Source organism: Salvia hispanica, chromosome 1 (genome assembly GCF_023119035.1).
Source record: "Salvia hispanica cultivar TCC Black 2014 chromosome 1, UniMelb_Shisp_WGS_1.0, whole genome shotgun sequence".
In the NCBI taxonomy this organism is placed as follows: domain Eukaryota; kingdom Viridiplantae; phylum Streptophyta; class Magnoliopsida; order Lamiales; family Lamiaceae; genus Salvia; species Salvia hispanica.
The window spans coordinates 3,047,792-3,068,439 of record NC_062965.1 but is presented as its reverse complement, the minus strand read 5'-3'; the positions used below and the strand labels follow the sequence as shown (position 1 = coordinate 3,068,439).

At 37.1% G+C, this 20,648-nt stretch overlaps 3 protein-coding genes across 3 annotated transcripts; 2 read left to right on the top strand and 1 right to left on the bottom strand.

The window, feature by feature from the left end:
* Positions 1–1,131: 1,131 nt before the first annotated feature.
* On the bottom strand, positions 1,132–3,390 carry LOC125201285 (ABC transporter G family member 1-like). Its single transcript, XM_048099334.1, has one exon. The coding sequence runs from the start codon at positions 3,379–3,381 to the stop codon at positions 1,225–1,227; it is 2,157 nt and encodes a 718-aa protein (XP_047955291.1). The 5' UTR covers positions 3,382–3,390; the 3' UTR covers positions 1,132–1,224.
* A 2,886-nt stretch (positions 3,391–6,276) lies between these two features.
* On the top strand, positions 6,277–14,822 carry LOC125201825 (ELKS/Rab6-interacting/CAST family member 1-like). Its single transcript, XM_048100082.1, has 18 exons — positions 6,277–6,590; positions 7,213–7,431; positions 8,067–8,162; positions 8,590–8,642; positions 8,788–8,884; positions 9,190–9,263; positions 9,360–9,474; positions 10,111–10,221; positions 10,583–10,659; positions 10,936–11,002; positions 11,583–11,648; positions 12,742–12,849; positions 12,993–13,123; positions 13,451–13,517; positions 13,628–13,695; positions 13,784–13,877; positions 14,139–14,209; positions 14,297–14,822. The coding sequence occupies exons 1-18, from the start codon at positions 6,441–6,443 to the stop codon at positions 14,664–14,666; spliced, it is 2,034 nt and encodes a 677-aa protein (XP_047956039.1). The 5' UTR covers positions 6,277–6,440; the 3' UTR covers positions 14,667–14,822.
* A 1,986-nt stretch (positions 14,823–16,808) lies between these two features.
* On the top strand, positions 16,809–19,873 carry LOC125200872 (triosephosphate isomerase, cytosolic). Its single transcript, XM_048098679.1, has 9 exons — positions 16,809–16,963; positions 17,569–17,644; positions 18,181–18,304; positions 18,409–18,493; positions 18,587–18,719; positions 19,083–19,177; positions 19,259–19,337; positions 19,439–19,521; positions 19,613–19,873. Exons 1-9 carry the CDS (start codon positions 16,925–16,927, stop codon positions 19,661–19,663), a joined length of 765 nt encoding a protein of 254 aa, XP_047954636.1. The 5' UTR covers positions 16,809–16,924; the 3' UTR covers positions 19,664–19,873.
* Positions 19,874–20,648: the final 775 nt, after the last annotated feature.

The window sequence follows — 20,648 nt, the reverse complement described above, 5'->3', positions numbered from 1 at the left end:
CATGAATTTTTAAAAATATAAATAAAAATAAATTAAATTAGTTTGTGAGTCTTATTTTTTTTTTAAATATATTAGTTTTATAATAAAATAAAATATGTGAAAGGAATGTATGATAGTAAAAGTTAAATAAGACAATTAAAACAATATAGACTAAAATAAAAAATTGAGAGCGTACTATAATAATGTACAGAGGAATTATAGTTTAAGAGTTATAAATATCAATACTCTCTCCATTATGATTCGCAAATATAGTAGGGGGTATCTTATATTTCATTCTTCATCTATTTGTCGTTATTCATCTCTTTTACTATGTTCATGAATAGAAGTCTCGTTTTTCTATTTCGATCTATTTGTGAATAGGAGTCTCGTTTACTAGATTATTTATGGAGTACAATTTTTTTAAAACAGGTGAAAAAAAAATGACTCAATTTTCTTAAGTTTGAGGGAGTATTATATAAAACCTCACGTGGTGGATAGGAGGAGTGGCCCATGGAATTTATATACTAGTTTCAGTTTTCTCTTGACACCGATGTGGGACAGTGTTATGTTATTTTTTTAGTTTCAATTCCAACATTTTCCCTCAAACCCTTCAAAGGTGAATCTTGGAAGGGATGGACTTTTGTCTTATTGAACGATTGGCCCAATATTTTTCCAGGGCAGTTGGACCACTGACCCAAATTTTAACCTAGATATACCGTTGGGTCAGTCATTTTTCGGTTTCAACCCAAATATACTGCTGGGTCAGTTAATTTTCGCCTATAATCAGTGACCCGCTTTGATACCATGTTAGAAATCTGTGGGTTTCATCCTAAAACCAATTAGTGATAGGAGGAGTGGCCCATTGAGTTTAATTGCTAATATTTTTAAAACTCGTGCCGAGTCAAAATTACTTTTTAATTGGTGAAAAAAGAGAGTATTTATTAAAATTAAGCTGATTTGATGTGGGATAGGTATATGCGGATGGGCTGAATAATTTGCAACTCAAGACAATGAAAATCAACTTATAACTGCAAGCCATCCGTATAAATATAAATACATACTCCTATAATTCCCACATCCCACAGTCTCTAAAGAATAAATAACAAAAACTTAAAACCAATAAAAAAATTGTAACAAAAAAATAGCATAAGATACTAAACAAACAAACCATAAAAATAACATTGCATCAGTACTTTATACACAACAACAATACAGTTGAGAAAATTAGGCAACCAAATCCAGAACTCAAGCCCTCTTATTCTTGCTCCCAACCAACAGCGACAAGTAGAACAAAATCCTAAAGAAGAATCCCCACGCGATAGTGACCCACAAACACCCCATCCTCGTCAGATCCGTCACCCCCTGCTGCAGCAGTATATCCACCCCCGTCGTCACGCACGTGTTCCTCGTGATCTTAATCCCCAGCGAGCTGCTCAGGCTCTCCAGCAGCTTCCCCTTCAGTTCCTCCGGCACCGCCGCCAGCGGCGTGTTGTCGAATATCTGCACCCCCCGCACGAAGCACTTCACCGGATCATCGAACTCGTTCTGCAGCACCGCCTCGTACGGGTACTTCACCAGCGAGAGGTAGTGGAACCAGATCCAGTATCCCGGGATCCGGTCCCGCGTGATGAAGAACCCGCTGAAGAGGAGGAAGTACGCCAGGATCGCCACCACGATCGTGTACCCGAGCATCACGTGTGGCACGACCCCGGAGAGGAACGTCACGAACGAGCTCCCGGACCAGAAGGATGCGAATATTATTATTAAATAGAACATGAAGCTCCCGTCTAGCCCCACCGCCCAGAAGGTCGTGGCGGCGAAGGCTAGGGAGAGGAACATTAGCGACGGCAGGGAGACTGCCGCGTGGGAGATCACGTACGACGACCTTCTGTAGGCGTTGTACGCGGTCTCCCGCATGAAGATGTACCTCTCCTGGAGGAAGACTGGGAGCGCGTCCGCGCACGTGTAGAACATTGTTGACATGGCGAAGGCGAAGAACCCCACGCGCTCCTGCACCCCCTTTGGGGAGGTGTCCAGGCGCCAGAACACGGTGGCCAGGATGAATCCTGTCACCATGACTGCCCCCAGACGGACGCTGAACAGCTCTGGCATCCGTCTGGAGTTGGTTATGGACCGCTTTGAAAGAACGGCCATTTCAATCCACATGGGGTTTGCGAATGTTGGGACCAGGGCCGGGGCAGCGGCCCCAGAGGCCGCTGCCCCGGACACTAGCTTCCCTTTTGAGATACTCGCGCTTATCGCTTCTTTCAGGGATAAATTTGTTTTGTTTACCGAGACGGCGTCGTTTCCGCGTTTTAGCGCGTGCCATGTTTTGTTGAACTCGACGAGGGCTTTAGTCCCACCGGGTGAGCCCTCGAGCTCGCGGATGATGTCGAGGGCGAACTCGGTGCGATTCTCGTCCTCCGGGATGGGGTGCTTGAAGTCTGAGAAAAAAACCGGGAGGTTCGCCGGTGAACCGCTGTAAACCGTTTGCCCCCGGGACAGGAAAATCATCCGGTCGAGCAACCCGAGAATCCGGTAGCTCGGCTGGTGGATCGACATGATCACGATGCTCCCGCTTTTCGCGATCCTCTGCAAAACCTGCACCACCATGTACGCGCTCGTCGAGTCCAAACCGGACGTGGGCTCGTCGAGGAACAGTAAAATCGGGTCGTGGATTATGTCCGTCCCGATCGACACGCGCCGCCTCTCCCCACCCGAGACGCCGCGGTGGCCTTCATCGCCGATGACGGTGTTCGCCGCGTTGCGAAGTCCTAACTGGTCAATTAGGGCTTGCACGCGGAGCTTCTTCTTTGACTTTGACAATGTTCGCGGCAGACGAAACTCTGCCGCGAACATTAGGGTTTCCTCAACGGTGAGCATTGGAAAGAGGAGATCATCTTGCATGACGTAAGCAGAGATCACTTTCAACATCCTCGACTCCAGCTGCTCACCGTTGAGGGTAATCGACCCCTTCACGCTCCCCTTCGCCATGCGATTCGCCAGCGCATCGATCAGCGTCGACTTCCCGGACCCCGACGCGCCCATCACCGCCATGATCTCTCCGTCACGCGCCTCCCCGGAGACGTTGTTGAGTATCGTCTTTGTCGACGAGAAACCCAACTCGGGGTCCGTCGCCTGGCGGCGCCGGAGCAAATTCGGGAGGGCGAGCTTGCGGCGGACCTTGACACTATACGTGATGTTGGTGAAAGAGAGCACGAACGGGATCGAGCGGGGGCCATCGCCCCCGCTGATCTCGAGCGCCTGGTGCGCGGGCGTCTCGTCGCCGGCGACCTCCTTGCGGAGGTCGCCGACGCACTGGAGGAGGTGGCCGAGCGTGGGCGAGGACTCCACGCGGGCCACCTCACTCAGAGGGATGTTATCAGCGACTATTCTCGACATTGCTGATTTTGAAATTATTTGCTTAATTATGAGTAAACACAAAGAGGAGAAGAATTATATATATGTGTGAAGAAGCTGATGGCAATTAGGTGGAGTGTTGTAGGAGTTGTGAGCAATTAACAAAGTCAAAGAACCTTCTGCATTGGTATGAGAAATGAAATTAAATTGGATAGCACACTTTCTTGAATCTTGAAAGTTGAAAGTGATGATTAATTAATTATAATGATATAGATAATTTAATTGGTGCCGTTATTTTGCATGAAGGGTGTGAAGTGTAGAGGGGTGTGGGATTGAATTTGTGGAGATGGATAGATTTGAGAGGTGACCAACATCTCCTAATCTTTTATCTACAAGTATGGCTATATTTGGTCAAGACATGTGGATGTTTCTGATTTGATGAGGCGTGATTAATTTAGGTAGGGATGGTAATCTACTGTTTGGCTTACCCAATTGGGACAAACGACGTTTTATTTAATAGTGTATGGATATAGTACTTGAATTCTTTAGTCTTAAAATTACTATGTATTCAACCTTGCTCATCAAGGGGTACTATGTCTATATGTATTCAACCTTGCTCATCTAGGGGCAAAACATAGCATGTATAGAATATGTATTGTTGTATCATCATATATAGCCACATATGTGATCATGCATACATCATGCATGAATATATAATACTCTCTCCGTCCCATATAATTTTACCCAGTATTCCATTTTGGGCCGTCCCACATAATTTTACCCATTTCATTTTTACCATTTTTGGTAGTGGACCTCATATTTCACTAACTCATTCCTACTCACATTTTATTATAAAACTAATACTTTAAAAGTAGGACCCACATCCCATCAACTATTTCAACTCACTTTTCATTACATTTCTTAAAACCCGTGCCGGGTCAAAGTGTGTAAAATTATGTGGGACGGAGTGAGTATATACACTCTCTTTGTCCCATAATAAAAATACTTTTATCATTTTAGTTTGATTCATAATATAAGAGTTTCTTTTTACTTTTAATATAAAAGGAAGTATACCCTGCAATATTACACTAACTCATTATACTCAAATTTTATTATAAAATTAATATTGCATCATCCCTTTATAAGTGAAGCGTTCGAGATTTAAGATAATACTTTCTTCGCCCTTATTATTTGATGTGTTTCTTTTCAACACGGGATTTGATAAAATTGTAATATGAGAAAGAATAAAGTAAGGGAAAGAAGAAATAATAAAGCAAGAGAAATGATAAAGTAAGACTAGCTAGATGTTTTGGGACATTCCAAAATAAAATACGAATCAAGTAACTTGGGACGGATGTAGTAATATTTAAAGAGCTAATGGAGAGGAATATCCCAAAAAGGGATATGAACTTATGAATTGCTTTTGGTGAAACGGAGGGAATATATAAAAGCGATACGCACATTTCACTCTCTTTTCCAACTACTTTTCTTCACGTTTCTTAAATTCGTGTCCAGTCAAGGGATATGAACTTATGAATTGCTTTTGGTGAAACGGAGGGAATATATAAAAGCGATACGCACATTTCACTCTCTTTTCCAACTACTTTTCTTCACGTTTCTTAAATTCGTGTCCAGTCAATTAAGAACTCCTAAACGGAATACGTGGTACTCCATTAGTCATGGTTTTTTCCAAGTTGGGAAAAGGCCCCACAACGTCCTTTTTAGTTAGGGGTTTGTGATCTTTCAAGATAATATTGGTTAGTTAAATATCCTCGATCGTATGAAGAATTGAATACATAAATATCTTGATTGTCTAAATATGTGGTACTACATCGATTCATTGATTTTGCATTGCACAGCAAATTTTCCATTTTCATACAGCCTGAGCGCCACTTATGAGTCCCAATAATAATTTAATTAGTTTACTAATAATATTGGTTGAATAAAAATTTATTACTCCATATTACATAATATATCATGATAACCATATGTAGAAAACAGTTGCTTTTTAAAATCATATACCATAATTTTGGAATATTTTGAAAAAAAATGATTGTTTTGGTTGATTATTCAAAAATATTGCATTGCGGACAGATAATCTCAAGTCTCAACCCAATAGATTTGTTGGGCCGAAATAAAGTTTGAGCCTCTTGGGTTCAATTGATCCAAATTTACATTATAAAGAAAAAACAAACTTAAATTTCTTGTTCAAATAAAAAATTCCATTTGATTATTGGGTTAGCCCAACGGGCCATAAAGCTTACAAAAGAAGTTTCTAACATATGGAGTCCTATAAAATCCTTGACTTTAATGTTTCTTCGACAAAGACTAGATAATATTTTTCTCAATTAAGTAAAACTGAATATAAAATTAACTATAAATTTAACTGGAATTCTAAACAAACACACTACTCTACAACAATATTTACAAAACGGACTGATATGTAAACCAACAAAGTTAGTCGATCGAACCACTTTAAAAATTGGTTCGGATGAGATATCATACTAGCATACAATTAAAAGGGAAATTGAGTGTGTGTGAGTTGATCAGAGAGCTTAATAATGCATGAGGCTAAGGTATCAAATTCAAATTCTGTGCGGCGCGCTCTTTATGATTTTATTTTAAACCAGGTCATTTTAAACCAGGTCAAACAACATATCAGCTATACAACTCGAATACATAAATTTAAAATTCGGTAAAATACCTAAAAAAATCTGAATAACTTAGAATATAATCTTATTTGATCTTGGTAAAGATAATCAAAAGTTTTTAAAAAAATTACTAAATCAGTAATCATTTCCATATAATTCGACAAGTACAATTATCGAACAACTATCAATTAAAGGGAATGATTTTACCTAACCACTAATTTGCGCTAATATTTTACTCCTACTTCCCTAGAAAAATAAAACACCGACATTTTCCTCAAGCCAAACGCGGTCTTACTGGTCAGTCGCTGAAGCCAAGCAAAAACCCAAAATCAGACATCAAATTTGGAGTAATTTACACGTGCACACAATCTCTGCAGATAAATTGCATACCAAAGTAGAAATTTAACAGAAATCAGAAGCAGATACATCACTATTGGGAGCTGATTCACAATGTCGTGGATACGATCGGCGGTCAACAAGGCGGTGGAGGTGGGGAACAACACCAACCTCACTCGCACCGTCAAAAATTACGCCGATTCCGTCGTCCAGCAAGCCGGCCAAGCTGTCGCCGAGGGCGCCAAGCTCCTCCAAGACCGCATTGTAAATCTTTTGCATCTCAATTTTGCACCATTTCATTTGCGAATTAGAAGGAAAAATTGATTAATCGCCGCCTGTTTGGAGTTTTTGCTGGGAAAAAATAGTGACTATCAGTGATAGTTTGACTTTTGATAATTTAGGTATTGGGGGTTTTGCGTATGACAATGCTAGCAGAAATTTGTGCACTGTCACGTTTCAGCTCTTGATCGTTTTTTGTTTGGATTGGGAAATTAGACATTTGAGTTTGTTTGATTGAGGTGTTAATTGGCATTGAATAAACACACACGCCCCTTTTGATAGTTGTGGTGCTTTCGATTTATTGGTCTAATGTAGAAATTCATTGAAGAAAATGGAGATATCGTCTAATTGTTTGTATAGTTTGGCAATTGAGCATGCATGGAGTTGAAGAATGCATATGAACCTAGAAGGAGGCTTTTATTTTTTTGGGATTAAAATCATTCACTCGGCTTTTAATAGAAAGTAATGCCATGAATTTGAATTGAAAATTGTAGATTATCGTATTCCGTTGGCTATCTATTTTGATTAGTGGAAGATGGTGAACTTGTGTAGTACCAGTTCATACTTTTTTTACTCAAATTGTAAAGCCTGTGGTTGGTATTGTCAGGGTGGTGGGAATGTTAAAAGCTTTAAGCAGACTGCGAAAAGGTTAGAGGAGGCTTCTGTTGCATGCAGGGGGCGTGAGAGAGCTGAGTTGATGAGAAGATGGTTGGCTGTTTTAAAAGAAATTGAAAACTCTTCCACTCTCACAATTGAAGAAAAAGAAACGAACAATGAGCATCATCTGCTTAATGAAGAGCCAAAGAGCCCCAAAAGACAGTCAATGGTTAGCTCTTGAACTCTATCGTCTATACTACAGCAGTACTTGTTTCCTGCTTGTATAATTAAGCTGACTTCGTACTTTTCTCCATGCTTCCACCTTTAGAAGTTCATTTTTATTAGTTTTACTTATTACATCCTTTTCGCCTTTTCTATTCATGTTTTTCTTCTTATGTATCAGATTTACATAAATAATATTAGTAGTTTAAAAGCTGCCAGGGGAAAGATCATCCATCATGCTCATACATGTGAATATGTGTATGTACCATTTACTTGCCATATAAAATAAATTGATAACCTAGACATCCAGAACAAGTGAGGATCGACGTACTCTCCTGTAATATCATGACTAACTCAAAACCTGCCCATTAGGTCAATTCAGGGATCACACAACTTATCCCCATGGCTGTTGATTATTGATAAGAATGTGGTTTTAGGCCTCGTGCTTTCTCCCTTAGTTACTACTAAAATAGTAATAGTACCATTGTTTCTTCAAAAGATTGGCAATTTAAATAGTTATATTTAAGGTCCATCTTGATTTATCAATATTTATTCACTAAGTTCGATTGATTCAAAATTTTCTTCTTGAATCACTTATCATGGATCAACTTTTATGTCCCCTTATTCCTATCAAACGGGCAGGTGTTATATTATGATTCAGACATGGGTGGCGAACCTTTGAACTTCCGTGATGTATTTCTTTACAGTCAGGCATTGGAGGGAATATCGATATGCATGGTAAGTTATAATCATCCCATTTCAGTATATATTTGTTTCGGCATTATGTTCATATACTGATAATGATCTTGTAATAATATTTCTGATACAAACCTAAAGTTTGCTACCAAAACCAAGCAATTGTTATTGGATATGGTGTGTTTCGGTTTATCCTTTTTTTCAGAGTGATGCATCATTGCATCAAGCCAACTTTTTGCTGCCAAAGCTTGTTGTTAAATGTGTGGTAGACATTAGTATTACTTATTGGATATGGTTTGTTCTACTTTTTATGCCTGAAGATATATCTTTACTGGTTAGAACCTTATATTTTCTGTTCTAATAACATGAGCCGATTATAATATCAAGTATCAACTATGCTATATTGATTTGAAACTATGCATTTTGCTGGAGTTTACGACTTGCGTTGTCTTCTCTTTTGCTTGATTAGATTCTTGAACCTCCAAGTGAAGATGAAGTTTCTTTACTGCTTGAATTATTCGGGTAAGTTTCTCCATTATGTTAGTTAATGTGGATTTTAAAGTCCTAGCTGAGAAAGAGAGCATGCTGCTCTCCTATTGAAGCATATTGGTCAATAAAATTTATACTTGGATCTGGCTATAAGCCTGTAACAATTGTGCATCTGCAGACTCTGTCTCACAGGTGGAAAAGCAGTTCATAATGCAATAGTTAGTAGCATTCAGGATCTCGCAAGAGTCTTTTCCGGCTACCAAGATGAAGTACTGGTACTAGTCGATAACCTACCTTTCATAAAACCTAATGCACAGCATTGAAAAAAATTTGGGATAATACTACTTATGTTACGTTGGCATAAAATACTAAAGCTCACATTGGAAGAAAGTTTGGTAACTATACTACTGTTAGATATGTTTTCTCGTACTGACAATGCGTTCTATACCCCATTAAGTAAGGCAGCACTTAAAATAGCTTATCTTTAATTTTGAAAACCTGAGTTTAATAAATAAGTCTTATTCCTTTCAACATCTGAAACATAAGCCTCTAAAGAATCTAAGTATTGTTGTTTGGATAGGTGAAGAGAGAAGAGTTGCTTCAATTTGCTGAAGGAGCCATAACAGGGTTGAAAATCAATGCTGATGTTCAAAGGTTCGTTGAATGCCAGTTTCATTGCTTCCCCCTTTTACTTTTTCCTATGATTCATGCCTACAAACAGTTTTGACACACATCTGATTCTACAAACAGGATTGATGCTGAAGTCTCCACATTGAAGAAAACACTTGAATCAAGAGCATCTTATGACCATGATGGTGACAGCCTTGAAACAAACAGTAAGCAGAACGCTTCATCAACAATAGAGGTGAACATTGCTGTACCCAATTGTTTTGTCAAATAACTTTTCCATTGCATCTTTAGGCAGGGTCTGTTAAAATCTCAAGTCAGTTGCATTTTCTTAAGGTGACCAGTTTCCAAGTGGATTGTTATGCTGTATGTTTTATTTCTTCCAGTACTTATATCCTCTCTATTTGAAATATTCTTAGGGCTTCAGACTGTCAAATTAGTAAATCTTCCAACCAATGAAAGCATAACAGTTAGTTAAAGCTATTTAATTTGTGCTTGAAGTAGGGTAATCAAGTCAGGAATATGATAAGATTTCGTATTTCTATAATTTAAATTCTCAGTTATTTTACAAAATCGAGCCCCTATTCATCCATGGAATTGCTGTAGAATATTTTGCAAGTCATTAACTACATACATTGAACATAACTTCTATTCCTTAAAAAACTCAAAAGGAATTCGATCTGTTTGTTACAATACATTTCCAAGTTACTAGCAAAAAGTAGTAAATTCAACGGAAAAATTATAGTTTCCAAGTGTGGTTTGTGTGTGTGTGTGTGCGCTTATGTATTTTTTATAAATATGACTTATAAGTGCACTACTTTGATGTCTTGAAATTCATAATCTTACCTATCTAGTTATCTTTTTCCTCCATCAGGCTCTTAAAGAGGCACTTGCGCACATCAGAGCGTGCTCCAGATTGGAAGCGCTTCTACTGAAAAAGAAAGCTATTAAATGTGGAGACACAGCTGAAATTCATTCTCAGAAGGTGCTTACATAGTACATGAGCCTTCTGCCTTTTATTGATATGGTGTCAGTTTTCCATTTAATATCTCATGGTTAAATCAACCCTCATTCAAATTTGCGAACATTCTTTTCAGCCCACCATCTTCTCTTTTACTAAATCTTTACACCTTTTTTTTGTGATTACAATTTCATTAATTCCTTTGCTTCCAGTGGAAACTTGTCCAATATATGCAACCTCAGAGCTGTGTGTGACTCATCCTGTAGAACTACTTTAGAATGCTGGAAAATTGTTGTTTGCTCAGCTGGCTGCTTCAAGCTCAATAAGAAACTATATAATGGCCGAATATTCCAGATCTCTGAAATTTGTGTCTTAAGAATGTCAGGTTGATAAGTTGAAGGTATTATTGGAATCTCTAGCAAGCTCATCTTCAAAAGCTGAGAAGCGCATTTCTGACTATAGGTATATCACTGCACGTTACAAGTTTTTGTCAACTACCTGTTTGCCATTTATGCTTGGGTCTTTGCATACTAGCTCTCTGTTTTCTCCGTATTGGTGTTATGTCATTTCTGACTTGCTTGCTTTATTTTTTCTATGGATTCCACTTGTGCTTAGGGTGGGTCTGTACTGATGTGCTGTAATTATTTTGGAATCTGTTTTCCTGTTTAGTTGTATGATAGTCCTTGTTATTATTTTGTCACTCTTATTGAAAGTTTCAGTTTGCTTTGTTCTTTATAGACTTCAGAAAGAAGATGCTTTGCAGTTTCGAGTGGGCAAAGTCAATGAAGTTAGTGAAATTGAAAAGGTATGGAATTGAAGAAAATGGGTAGTGTAAAATTTTTTCTTGCTTAAGTAAACTTTAGAAGAGTTTTAATGGAACACATAAAGACACTTTAAAGGGAACAACTTGAAAATATTAAAATGCGTATCTGATGCTTATACGTAAATAAATATTATAAATATTGAAAAAAAATTAAACAACTATGATCTATTTGGATAAGATAATAGCATAAAACAGCTATAAAAGTTAAATATGCATGAGTTCAGTAATTCAGTAGAAGTACTGTGAAGATCATTATGTTATAAATATAAGTCTGTCTAGATGAAAAATCCTATACAAAATTTCTATTAATGATATTGATAGTAACATAGCAAAAATGATATCCCTGGACACTTGAATTTCATAGACCAACTGAAATCAAGTTCTGAGTTTCTGGAAGGCCGTTTTTCTGTAGTTTTTAGTTATTTGTGCCAGAAACAAAGAGGTGAAGCTTATCATTAAATATCGTAGACAACCAGAAGGATAAATATACATAAATATCATGTCATGGCTAGTTTGTGCTTTCTTGCATGCTAGATATGCTGATGGCTCGATTTGTTTTCAGGAACTAAAAGCTGAGATATCTGTTCTTGAGAAACAGAGGGATGAACTTGAAGCTCAATTGAAAAAGGTGTTTCTTTGTCCATGTACAGTAACCTACATTCTGATGAGACGTTCACTTATGGGGCGTTAACTTTGATTTTTATGATGGATGGCTAATAATAATATAGATGAATTGACTAAAATTTGGACTTGTTTGTTCATCTTATCCTTCAAATACCCAATCCTATCTCTTTTAAATCTATCCTAACTCTCAAAGTAAACACATTCTGTGTACACATGTGTCTTTGTCATGCTTGGTGTTTAACCTCAGGGCTTGAAGGTGAATGAGAGAGTTTAACCCATGGGAATCGTATACCGCCTTGGTCTCAGGAATTCATAAACATTGATTATGACGTACAATATCCAGACTTTATTGTTTGTGAATGTAGTGACTCAAAGTGCCAACATGCTGAAATAGAGTAGAATCGAAAATATGATCTTGCATGAAAATAAGTTTTGGGGTCTGTCCTTCTCCATTACCCCCTCCGCCCTCTCTGACTCTTTGTTGGGCAGATGGGTAGGTATTTATCATGTGCAACTCTTCTTTTTTATGATTGGAAATCTTGAGACTGATTGCATTAGAGACTCCGAACTTTCTAATATCTGATTTCTATCCTCCAACTGCCAGTCTCTCCTTTGTTAAGTTCCAAATCTAATTTAAAGAGTAGATGTTTAACTAAATATTTTTATAATCTTCTCTGTTGGATCAGTAAGAATCTTAGATAAACATAAAATTTCATTTGCTCTTAAGATATTTTAAAGGATTTTTCCAATAACTGCTTCTTAAATGGATAGAGTAGTTTTGGTTTAATCTATTCTTAAAAATTACTACCTCCGTCCCCCAAAATTTGCTACACTTTGACCCGACACGGGTTTTAAGAAATGTAATGGAAAGTGAGTTGAAAAAGTTGGTGGGATGTGGGTCCTACTTTTAAAGTATTAGTTTTATAATAAAATGTGAGTAGGAATGAGTTAGTGGAATATAGGGTCCACTACCAAAAATGGTAAAAGTGAAGTGTATCAAATTTTCAGGGACGGACCGAAATAGTAAACTGTATCAAATTTTCAGGGACAGAGGTAGTAACTTCTTCTGTTTTGAACTGAACATTTTGATTATATAGGTCAATACTTCCTTGTCTGCTGTGCTAGCTCGTCTTCACAATGTCACGGAAGAGAGGGATCAATTTTTTGATGCTAATGATCAAATTGTCGCCCATGTGAAAACTAAGGTCTGCTATACCTTTCCCATAAAAAAAATGCTTTGTTCCATATACTACTGAATCACGTGGATAAATCATAAATGCTATCAATTATCCTTATTCCTTATCCATTTTTTGATTGTTTTATTTTACATATCCTTACAACTTTGTAGGAGGATGAACTAGCAAAATCCATTGTGTCTTGTCGAACAGAATCAGATATTCTTAGTACGTGGATTAACTTTTTGGAAGATACCTGGTCTCTTCAGTGTTCATATGTGGAGGCTAAGGAGAAAGAAACCAAGTATGTATGAATTCAATATGGTTCAATAGATAGAAATCTCTGGTATAAACAATGTCGTATGGAAGCACACTTGGAACGGACTTTTAGACGAATTTCATTTAAGAAAATATCGTATTTGATAGTCAACTTCTAATGGACTTCTGACCAAGTGTCGTGTCACTATTGGAAGAACTCTAAAGTTGTTTATGTTGGCATACTTATATCAGCTTCTTAAAAAGTCTATAAGTAAAATCCATACAAAGAGTGGCTTACATTCTAAAACTGCTCCAAATGTACATATTTTCTCTGATGGTGTATTATTGCTCATTTTCCATTTGCATTTGAAAGTGCTGAGATCGAGAGGCACGAAGAATACTTCACAGATTTGGTTAAGAAGCTGCTTTCTTCTTATGAGGTGCTTATTTTATTTATTTACTTTATTCACTGCAATGGCATTCCGTATCTTTTAGTAATTGTGATGTTTGCAAACTATATATTCATCTTCTTCCGTCTCATTCGATGCAGAAAGAGCTTAAACAGCCTATTGGTCGCATTGGAAAGTATGTGGAGAACTTAAAGTGCCTGACTGATGGGTATTTCCCCATATAATATTTGCAGAAGATGGTAGTACTATCCTAGTTTGGCTACGTACGAGCCTAATATTTCTGAAACTGCTTGCAGCTCTGAACCGGCTCCTAGATTGGAAACTGACGATTCTCAAATGGTTAGCCCAAAGAGAAATCTCGAGGAAGAATACCTGGATTATGAAGCTAAGGTAAACAGAATTAATTCATATTAGTTGCTTAAAGTTCAAATTAACGATCTATGGGACCTTCGTTTATCACCATCCCCAACATACCCATGATGGCTAACTTTTCGCTCTGTTTCCTTTTTCGCAGAAGTAACTCATTAAAATATTGCGTATTTGAACTTCTTGACAATCTATAACTTATGTAACACCTCTAGTAGTCTTAGGCAATTGAGTCATCAAACTCTTACAAAAAACTTTAGCCGGTTTATTTTTCTTAACTTGCAGATAATAACTACTTTCAGCGTGGTGGACAACATGAGAGAGCGGTTTTATGCCGAACAAGGAAAAGTTTCCAGGTCTTACTGCTAATCCAATATAGCCACTCCTGTCCTTCCCTACCAAGAATCCATGTTAAGTCTACGTTGTATGTTTTTCTATTTCAGCAAAGAGAATAAGGAGGTCAAAGAGCTATTTGACAAAATTGAGAAGCTAAGAGAGCAATTTGAATCCATCGAGCGACCTACTCTGGATATTGAGAATCCCACTAAAGAGGCAGATGAATCGCCTAGGGAAAGCGTCACAAGCTCCTCTGCGGAGCAGGCAGAAAGAGAAGTCAGTGCTGGGAAGGTTGACGAGCATCGGCCCTCACCTAAGTCGAAGCAGGTCGAGATACTCGACCCTGAAGCAGAGTTAGCGAAACTTGAGTCTGAATTTGGAAAAGTAGATCCAGACTACGCTGCAGAGGACATCGGGGAATGGGAATTCGATGAGCTTGAGAGGGAGTTGAAATCAGGCGATTCATCAAAAAAGTAGAACTCGTCTTTTATCCTTGAAGTTACTTGTGTTATTTCATGGTTCCAAATTTGTTGATTTCTTCATAGACATGTATAAAATCCAGCTGATGAAGCTGACATTTTTAATGTATGTACTTATATGAATTGAAACTAGAGATGTGACTGTTAGCTTTAATTTTTTTTTTTAAATGTATGTACTTAAATGAAGTTAAACTAGGGACATGACTGTTAGCTTCTTTTTAATCTTTTTTTTTAATCATGGGAGAATATAAGTTATGTCGTCAATGTAAATATGTTAATGTAAATGATATTTGCCTGTAAATTCTTGAATCTTAGCTTAATTTTGATTATGTATACTGTAGATTTAAAATCTGTGGTAAATTATCGAATTATTGATTTATTTTGATTTTGAAATTAATCAATCAAGATTTCAGTGCGGATTATAGGTAGTGAAATGTTATTGTGTTATACTACTATCAAACTAAATAATACTATCATTTCTTGTTTTATCCCTACTAATCCCATTTCTTTCTCTTTTTTTTCCTCGCATTCCTTGTTAGTAGTATAAAATTAGAACAAAGCAATAGTTTAACAATTCATACATAGATTTTTAAGTTTATACACAAATAAAAAATCGATGAATAATTAGGAATTTATAGGTAAATTATGTTCTAAACTAAGTGACTTCTCCAAAGTTGTAATTTTTTAATAATCACAGCACATTACGGGCCTTAGTTGTAATGTCCGTCCATCGTTAAATACTACTCCATCCGTTCCATAGTAATGGAGTCATTTTGTCATTTTGGTACGTTTCATAGTTAATAGAGTCATTTCCCTTTTTAGTAAAAGTCAACACATTTTTACACACCTACTTTACTTTCTCTTACTTTTTTCTCTCTTCGTCTCACTACCTTTTTCATTTTTCACTTTATTCTCCATTTACTTAACTCACCTAATACAATTTTTCTTAATCCTCGTGTCGAAAAAAAATGTCTCCATTACTATGGAACGGAGAGAGTAGTACTTAAATTTCCTTCCTCTATATTTAATGCATTATAAATACGTGATTCATGGGTTACGAATTAATGATGGACTGCCTCACCGCAAACTTGCGAATACCCAATTTTGATATTTTGGCAATAGAATTTAAGAAAAATAAATTAACGTATCATCTTATAAAAATCTGTACATTGGCTGAAAAAATGTTTTCTGCTTCCAATGTGCTAGTGCTTAAACCAGCGCCCACAGGTTTGTATTATAAAGCAAATAAGGGCTTGGACACGGTAATTGAGATTAATACCCCATTCATCAATAAAAATTTCTTCTTTTTAACAATTTTGTCCTTACTCAATGGAAATCTAATTTCACATTTAGAATATTAAAAGATATACACACATTCCACTACTTCATTTACCATTTTTCTAATTATGTCACAAAATGTCGTCCATAATATATTCTTTTATAAAATTAAAATATTTATCCAGAGATATTCTAAATGACCTTATAAAATACTCCCTCCGTCCCATTAGAAATGAAACGTTTTCCTTTTTGGTTTGTCCCATTAAAAATGAAACATTTCTAAAAATGAAAACAATATTCTCTCTACTTTTTTTTCTATCTTACTTTGTTCTCTTTTCATTAACTCACAAAACACCAATACATAAAATCTCGTGATGTTAAATGTTGTATATTTAATGAGACGGAGGGAGTATAAAAGAAATAAATTAGTAATAAAATTGGAATGACATACTCCCTCCGTCCACAAATAAGAGTCTCATTTTTCCATTTTGGTTCGTCCACGAATAAGAGTCCCGGTTCATAATTACCATAAATGGTAAAAAGACTCCACATTTCACTAGCTCATTCCACTCACGTATCATTTAAAACTAATATATACAAGTGAGACTCATATTCCATAACTTTTTTCCACCCATTTTTCTTAACATTTCTTAAAACCCGAGCCATTTAGAAATGAGACTCTTAATCACGCACGGAAAGAGTATTTATGAGGATGTCCTAAAATGAGCATTGGATATTGTATTATTGCAAGCGAAAGTCGGATTCCCGCATGCGCTTCGAATATTCCGTCAACATACACTACCAAGGGCATTTTAGCCAATTCACTTTTCTTGATCCACAAATAATGAGCTTTCTCCTCTCGATTATATAAATTCGCGGATATCCATCACTCACAACCAGTCATTTGCCATTACCAACCACTTCACTCTCCCAAAAGCCATATTCTCGTGCATTTTCTAGCTATCTCCGATATCAACAATGGGCAGGAAATTCTTCGTCGGCGGCAACTGGAAATGCGTAAGTATTCATCTCTTCGATGTTATCAGAATGATTGATCCGTTTGTTGTGGATCTCCTTTTCATTTCGGCCGATCTCGTTTCCGATCTACTGTTTAATCTCTTCCTTTTAGCTGATTTAGCGTTGTTGTATGTATCGCGTATAGAGATTGATGTATTTTTGTGGATCTCAATGCTTAGGGATGTTATTAGTCTTCAATTTTGTAGCAATAGTCGGTTGTCTTTGACGTGATCGCTGAATTTGATTTGTAGCAATAGTCGAAATGCTATTTTATTCGGATCTGAGCTGATTTCGCCTTATTAGTAGTTTCTGAGATCGATCGATGGAAACGAGATGAACTTACTGTTTTTTATGAGATTTTTTCTTGTGAAATGAATGCCTGGTGGATTTGTTATCTAGATATCCTACGTTGTTCACTTTTGAGATTTAACTTTTTATGCGTTTGTTGTAGCATGCACAGAGTATGATTTTATTGAATCACATTTTCTTAATGTTCTTCGTTTTTAGCCTTTTTTTTCTGGAGTGATTGGTTGAATATCAGCTATCTATACTTTCATTTGGCTGCGGTTGTTGTTTTGCTAAGAGATTTCAATTTGATTTTGAAGAATGGTAATTCTGAGGAAGTAAAGAAGATCGTCGCATCACTCAATGCTGCTCAAGTGCCATCCCAGGATGTTGTTGGTGAGGATATATTTTACTAGCCTGACATGTTAAAAGTTTTAAACTGGTGGATTTGTTAATGGTCAAGGGAATAGTGAAATCATCAATGTCGATCCACTGATTTCTTGCCTACAAATTTCGTATTTTGAATTTGTGCTTTGAGGCTTTCTTTCTTCTTTTTATCTGTTTGGATAGGAATAAACCGTCTGGTTGTCTTGTTTTAATGACATTCATGTGTTATGTGTTTGAAAAGCCATATGCCTTGAATACAAATCCTTTTTAATGGAAGTGAAGGAATTATAGTTATCACAGTATGCTTAAGTTGTGTGCCATACTATCTCAATGACTTTGGTTTTGGCATTGTGAAATTATAAAGAACGATATTTCTAAGAGTTGCTTCAATATTTATATTTGTCTGTTACACTTTCAGCCAAAACTCTCTTTACTTGAAGGAAGTATGTTTAAACTCTGGAACTGTTTGTGTGTGTATGCCTGTGCGTTGTTTTCTTTTTTCTTCCTTGTCAACTATTTTTTTGTTAATTCGCCATTCCCTGCAGAGGTGGTTGTCAGTCCTCCATACGTGTTTCTTCCCTTGGTAAAAGGGTCTCTGCGATCTGATTTCCACGTTGCAGCTCAGAACTGTTGGGTTAGTAAAGGAGGTGCTTACACCGGCGAAGTTAGGTAAGCATCCTTCTCTAAAGCTAACAAGAATTGGCATATCCAAATATACAGTGCTTGTGGCTGTTTAGGAGTATGAAAATTTTCTGTTTAATCATCCTTTGTAGTGCTGAGATGCTTGTAGACCTGAACGTACCTTGGGTTATTCTTGGTCACTCTGAGAGGAGAGCTTTGTTGAATGAATCAAGTGAGGTAATTCTGATGATTGCCTTTATTAAAATTATTTGTGCTTATGTATTAGGTTTTTCCTCATGTATTCAATAATGGAATTTACCATGATTTCAGTTTGTTGGAGATAAAGTTGCATATGCACTTTCGAAAGGTTTGAAGGTGATTGCATGTATCGGTGAGACACTTGAACAGAGGGAAGCAGGAACGACTGTGGATGTTGTGGCTGCACAGACCAAGGCCATTGCAGGTACTGATTTCATTTCTGAGAAATTAATTGTACACTTTTTTCCTAAATCTAATTTTATTGGGTTATGACTTTTAAACATTAGACCAGGTAAAGCCAAGTAGATCGTGGTGCACTTATAAATTTCATTCTCAACCAGCATCTAGCGACAGTTTTTCCTTATTGTTAAATGTAACACCGCTACTTGTATATAAAATCCATGCTTCTGTTTTTATACATATTCCACAAGAACTTTTCTAGTAAGAAATGAAAGAATCATGGTACATTTTGCAAAAGAATTTCAGTAAAGTTAACCTAGTTGTTCTCCTACGGTCCTACCTTTACATGACTCTTTTTCCTGAAACAAACTCCACTCTGACATTACAGCAAAGATTTCGGATTGGACAAACGTTGTCTTGGCTTATGAACCTGTATGGGCTATTGGAACCGGAAAGGTTGCCTCTCCTGCCCAGGCTCAAGAAGTAAGTCTTTCATGATCATGGTCACCGTTTGTTGAAAAGTGTTAATGCCACAAAGATGTCTAATCCCGCTTAAACATATAGGTACATGTTGAGTTGAGGAAATGGCTTAAAGCCAACGTCAACGCTGATGTTGCTGCTTCAACCAGGATCATCTATGGAGGTAAATCTGCAGTGGATTCATATTTCGTCTTTTAAAATATACAGCTTTTAGCTCTTACAATTTCCTCGCGCTGAATATATTGATCTGATATTTTCGTGCAGGATCTGTGAATGGTGGAAACTGCAAGGATTTGGCTTCACAGCCTGACATTGATGGTTTCCTTGTTGGTGGTGCTTCTCTTAAGGTAATAATCGGATCTCTTCCCATCCTGAAAAAAAAACGATACATGTAGAGTTGAATGGGCGATATTCTGACTTGAACTATTTAATCTGTAGCCCGAATTCATTGACATCATCAAGTCAGCTGAAACAAAGAAGAACGCATAAGTTGAAGCGTCGAGAAGAGTCTATTTTTGAAGCCTTTGATAGGGGAGATGTAATAACTATTACCTCGTTTGGCCGAGACTCTGCTGTGCAATTTTCTAGTTATTTGTGTCACCTTGAATTTGCCTTTGACTGTACTGAACACTAATAAATCTGCAACCAGCAACCTTGTATTGTTATTCATCTTCATATGGTTGTGCTTGAATCTTTTCATTGCTAGTGTTTCTCTAATTTGTGATTATGGTATTAGTATATGTTATCTTCCAAACGATGAAACCAAACCGGGATGTCGAGAAAAAAATCATTAATCGAAAACATTGATCGTGGATTACATATTGGTGTCTAGAATTTCATTTTCTGTGTTTCTTGGGAGGCATTTTCTTGTGATTCGGTTTGCTAGTTGTCTTTCTTGGCTTTGTTTATTTTGTCGTACAACCTGCTTGAGCGGTTTTAGTCCTTTTGGCTTTATAGGGAAAAACCCATCTTGACTATAGATCCGTCGAATCTTCTTTTAACTTGATGTGATCGGGCTTGAAAACTAGTGATCGTTATGAACTTGTCGTAATGTAGCTAAATATTGCGGGAGAATCATGGTCCCAATACGAGATCATACTATATATTTCTGGTGTTTGACAAAATTGCTTGGATTACGTTAAACCAGACATCATTCCTTCTTATTATATCCAGAATCAATGTTGGTTCGAGCATTGACTTCTGCTGAGGGACCACAAAGTCGTCTTTAAAAATGGAGAGTGGTTAGTCGATGTTGGTTGCTGGAAGAAGTGCATGTACCAAGACCATGTGACTAGTGACTGTTTGAGCAATGTCATCCTCATATTAATCGAGTAACAAGATATGACTATAGATAATTTGCCATCGCATTTATTGCCTCACAAGAAGAAACGAGTGACAATTGCGAAGGAAAGGAATGAAAAGTATTCAACGCACCACCTTACACTCGTGTCCATCCCAATCCAGAAGATACTGC

Excerpts from the sequence above, each read along its gene's own strand:
- LOC125201285 (XM_048099334.1), bottom strand. The coding sequence starts at position 3,381 with ATGTCGAGAATAGTCGCTGATAACATCCCTCTGAGTGAGGTGGCCCGC.
- LOC125201825 (XM_048100082.1), top strand. The coding sequence starts at position 6,441 with ATGTCGTGGATACGATCGGCGGTCAACAAGGCGGTGGAGGTGGGGAAC. Across the intron at positions 11,003-11,582 it reads AAGTTAGTGAAATTGAAAAG|GAACTAAAAGCTGAGATATC; the intron begins GTATGGAATTGA and ends ATTTGTTTTCAG. Across the intron at positions 11,649-12,741 it reads TTGAAGCTCAATTGAAAAAG|GTCAATACTTCCTTGTCTGC; the intron begins GTGTTTCTTTGT and ends TTGATTATATAG.
- LOC125200872 (XM_048098679.1), top strand. The coding sequence starts at position 16,925 with ATGGGCAGGAAATTCTTCGTCGGCGGCAACTGGAAATGC. Across the intron at positions 17,645-18,180 it reads GCCATCCCAGGATGTTGTTG|AGGTGGTTGTCAGTCCTCCA; the intron begins GTGAGGATATAT and ends CATTCCCTGCAG. Across the intron at positions 19,178-19,258 it reads CTCCTGCCCAGGCTCAAGAA|GTACATGTTGAGTTGAGGAA; the intron begins GTAAGTCTTTCA and ends TTAAACATATAG.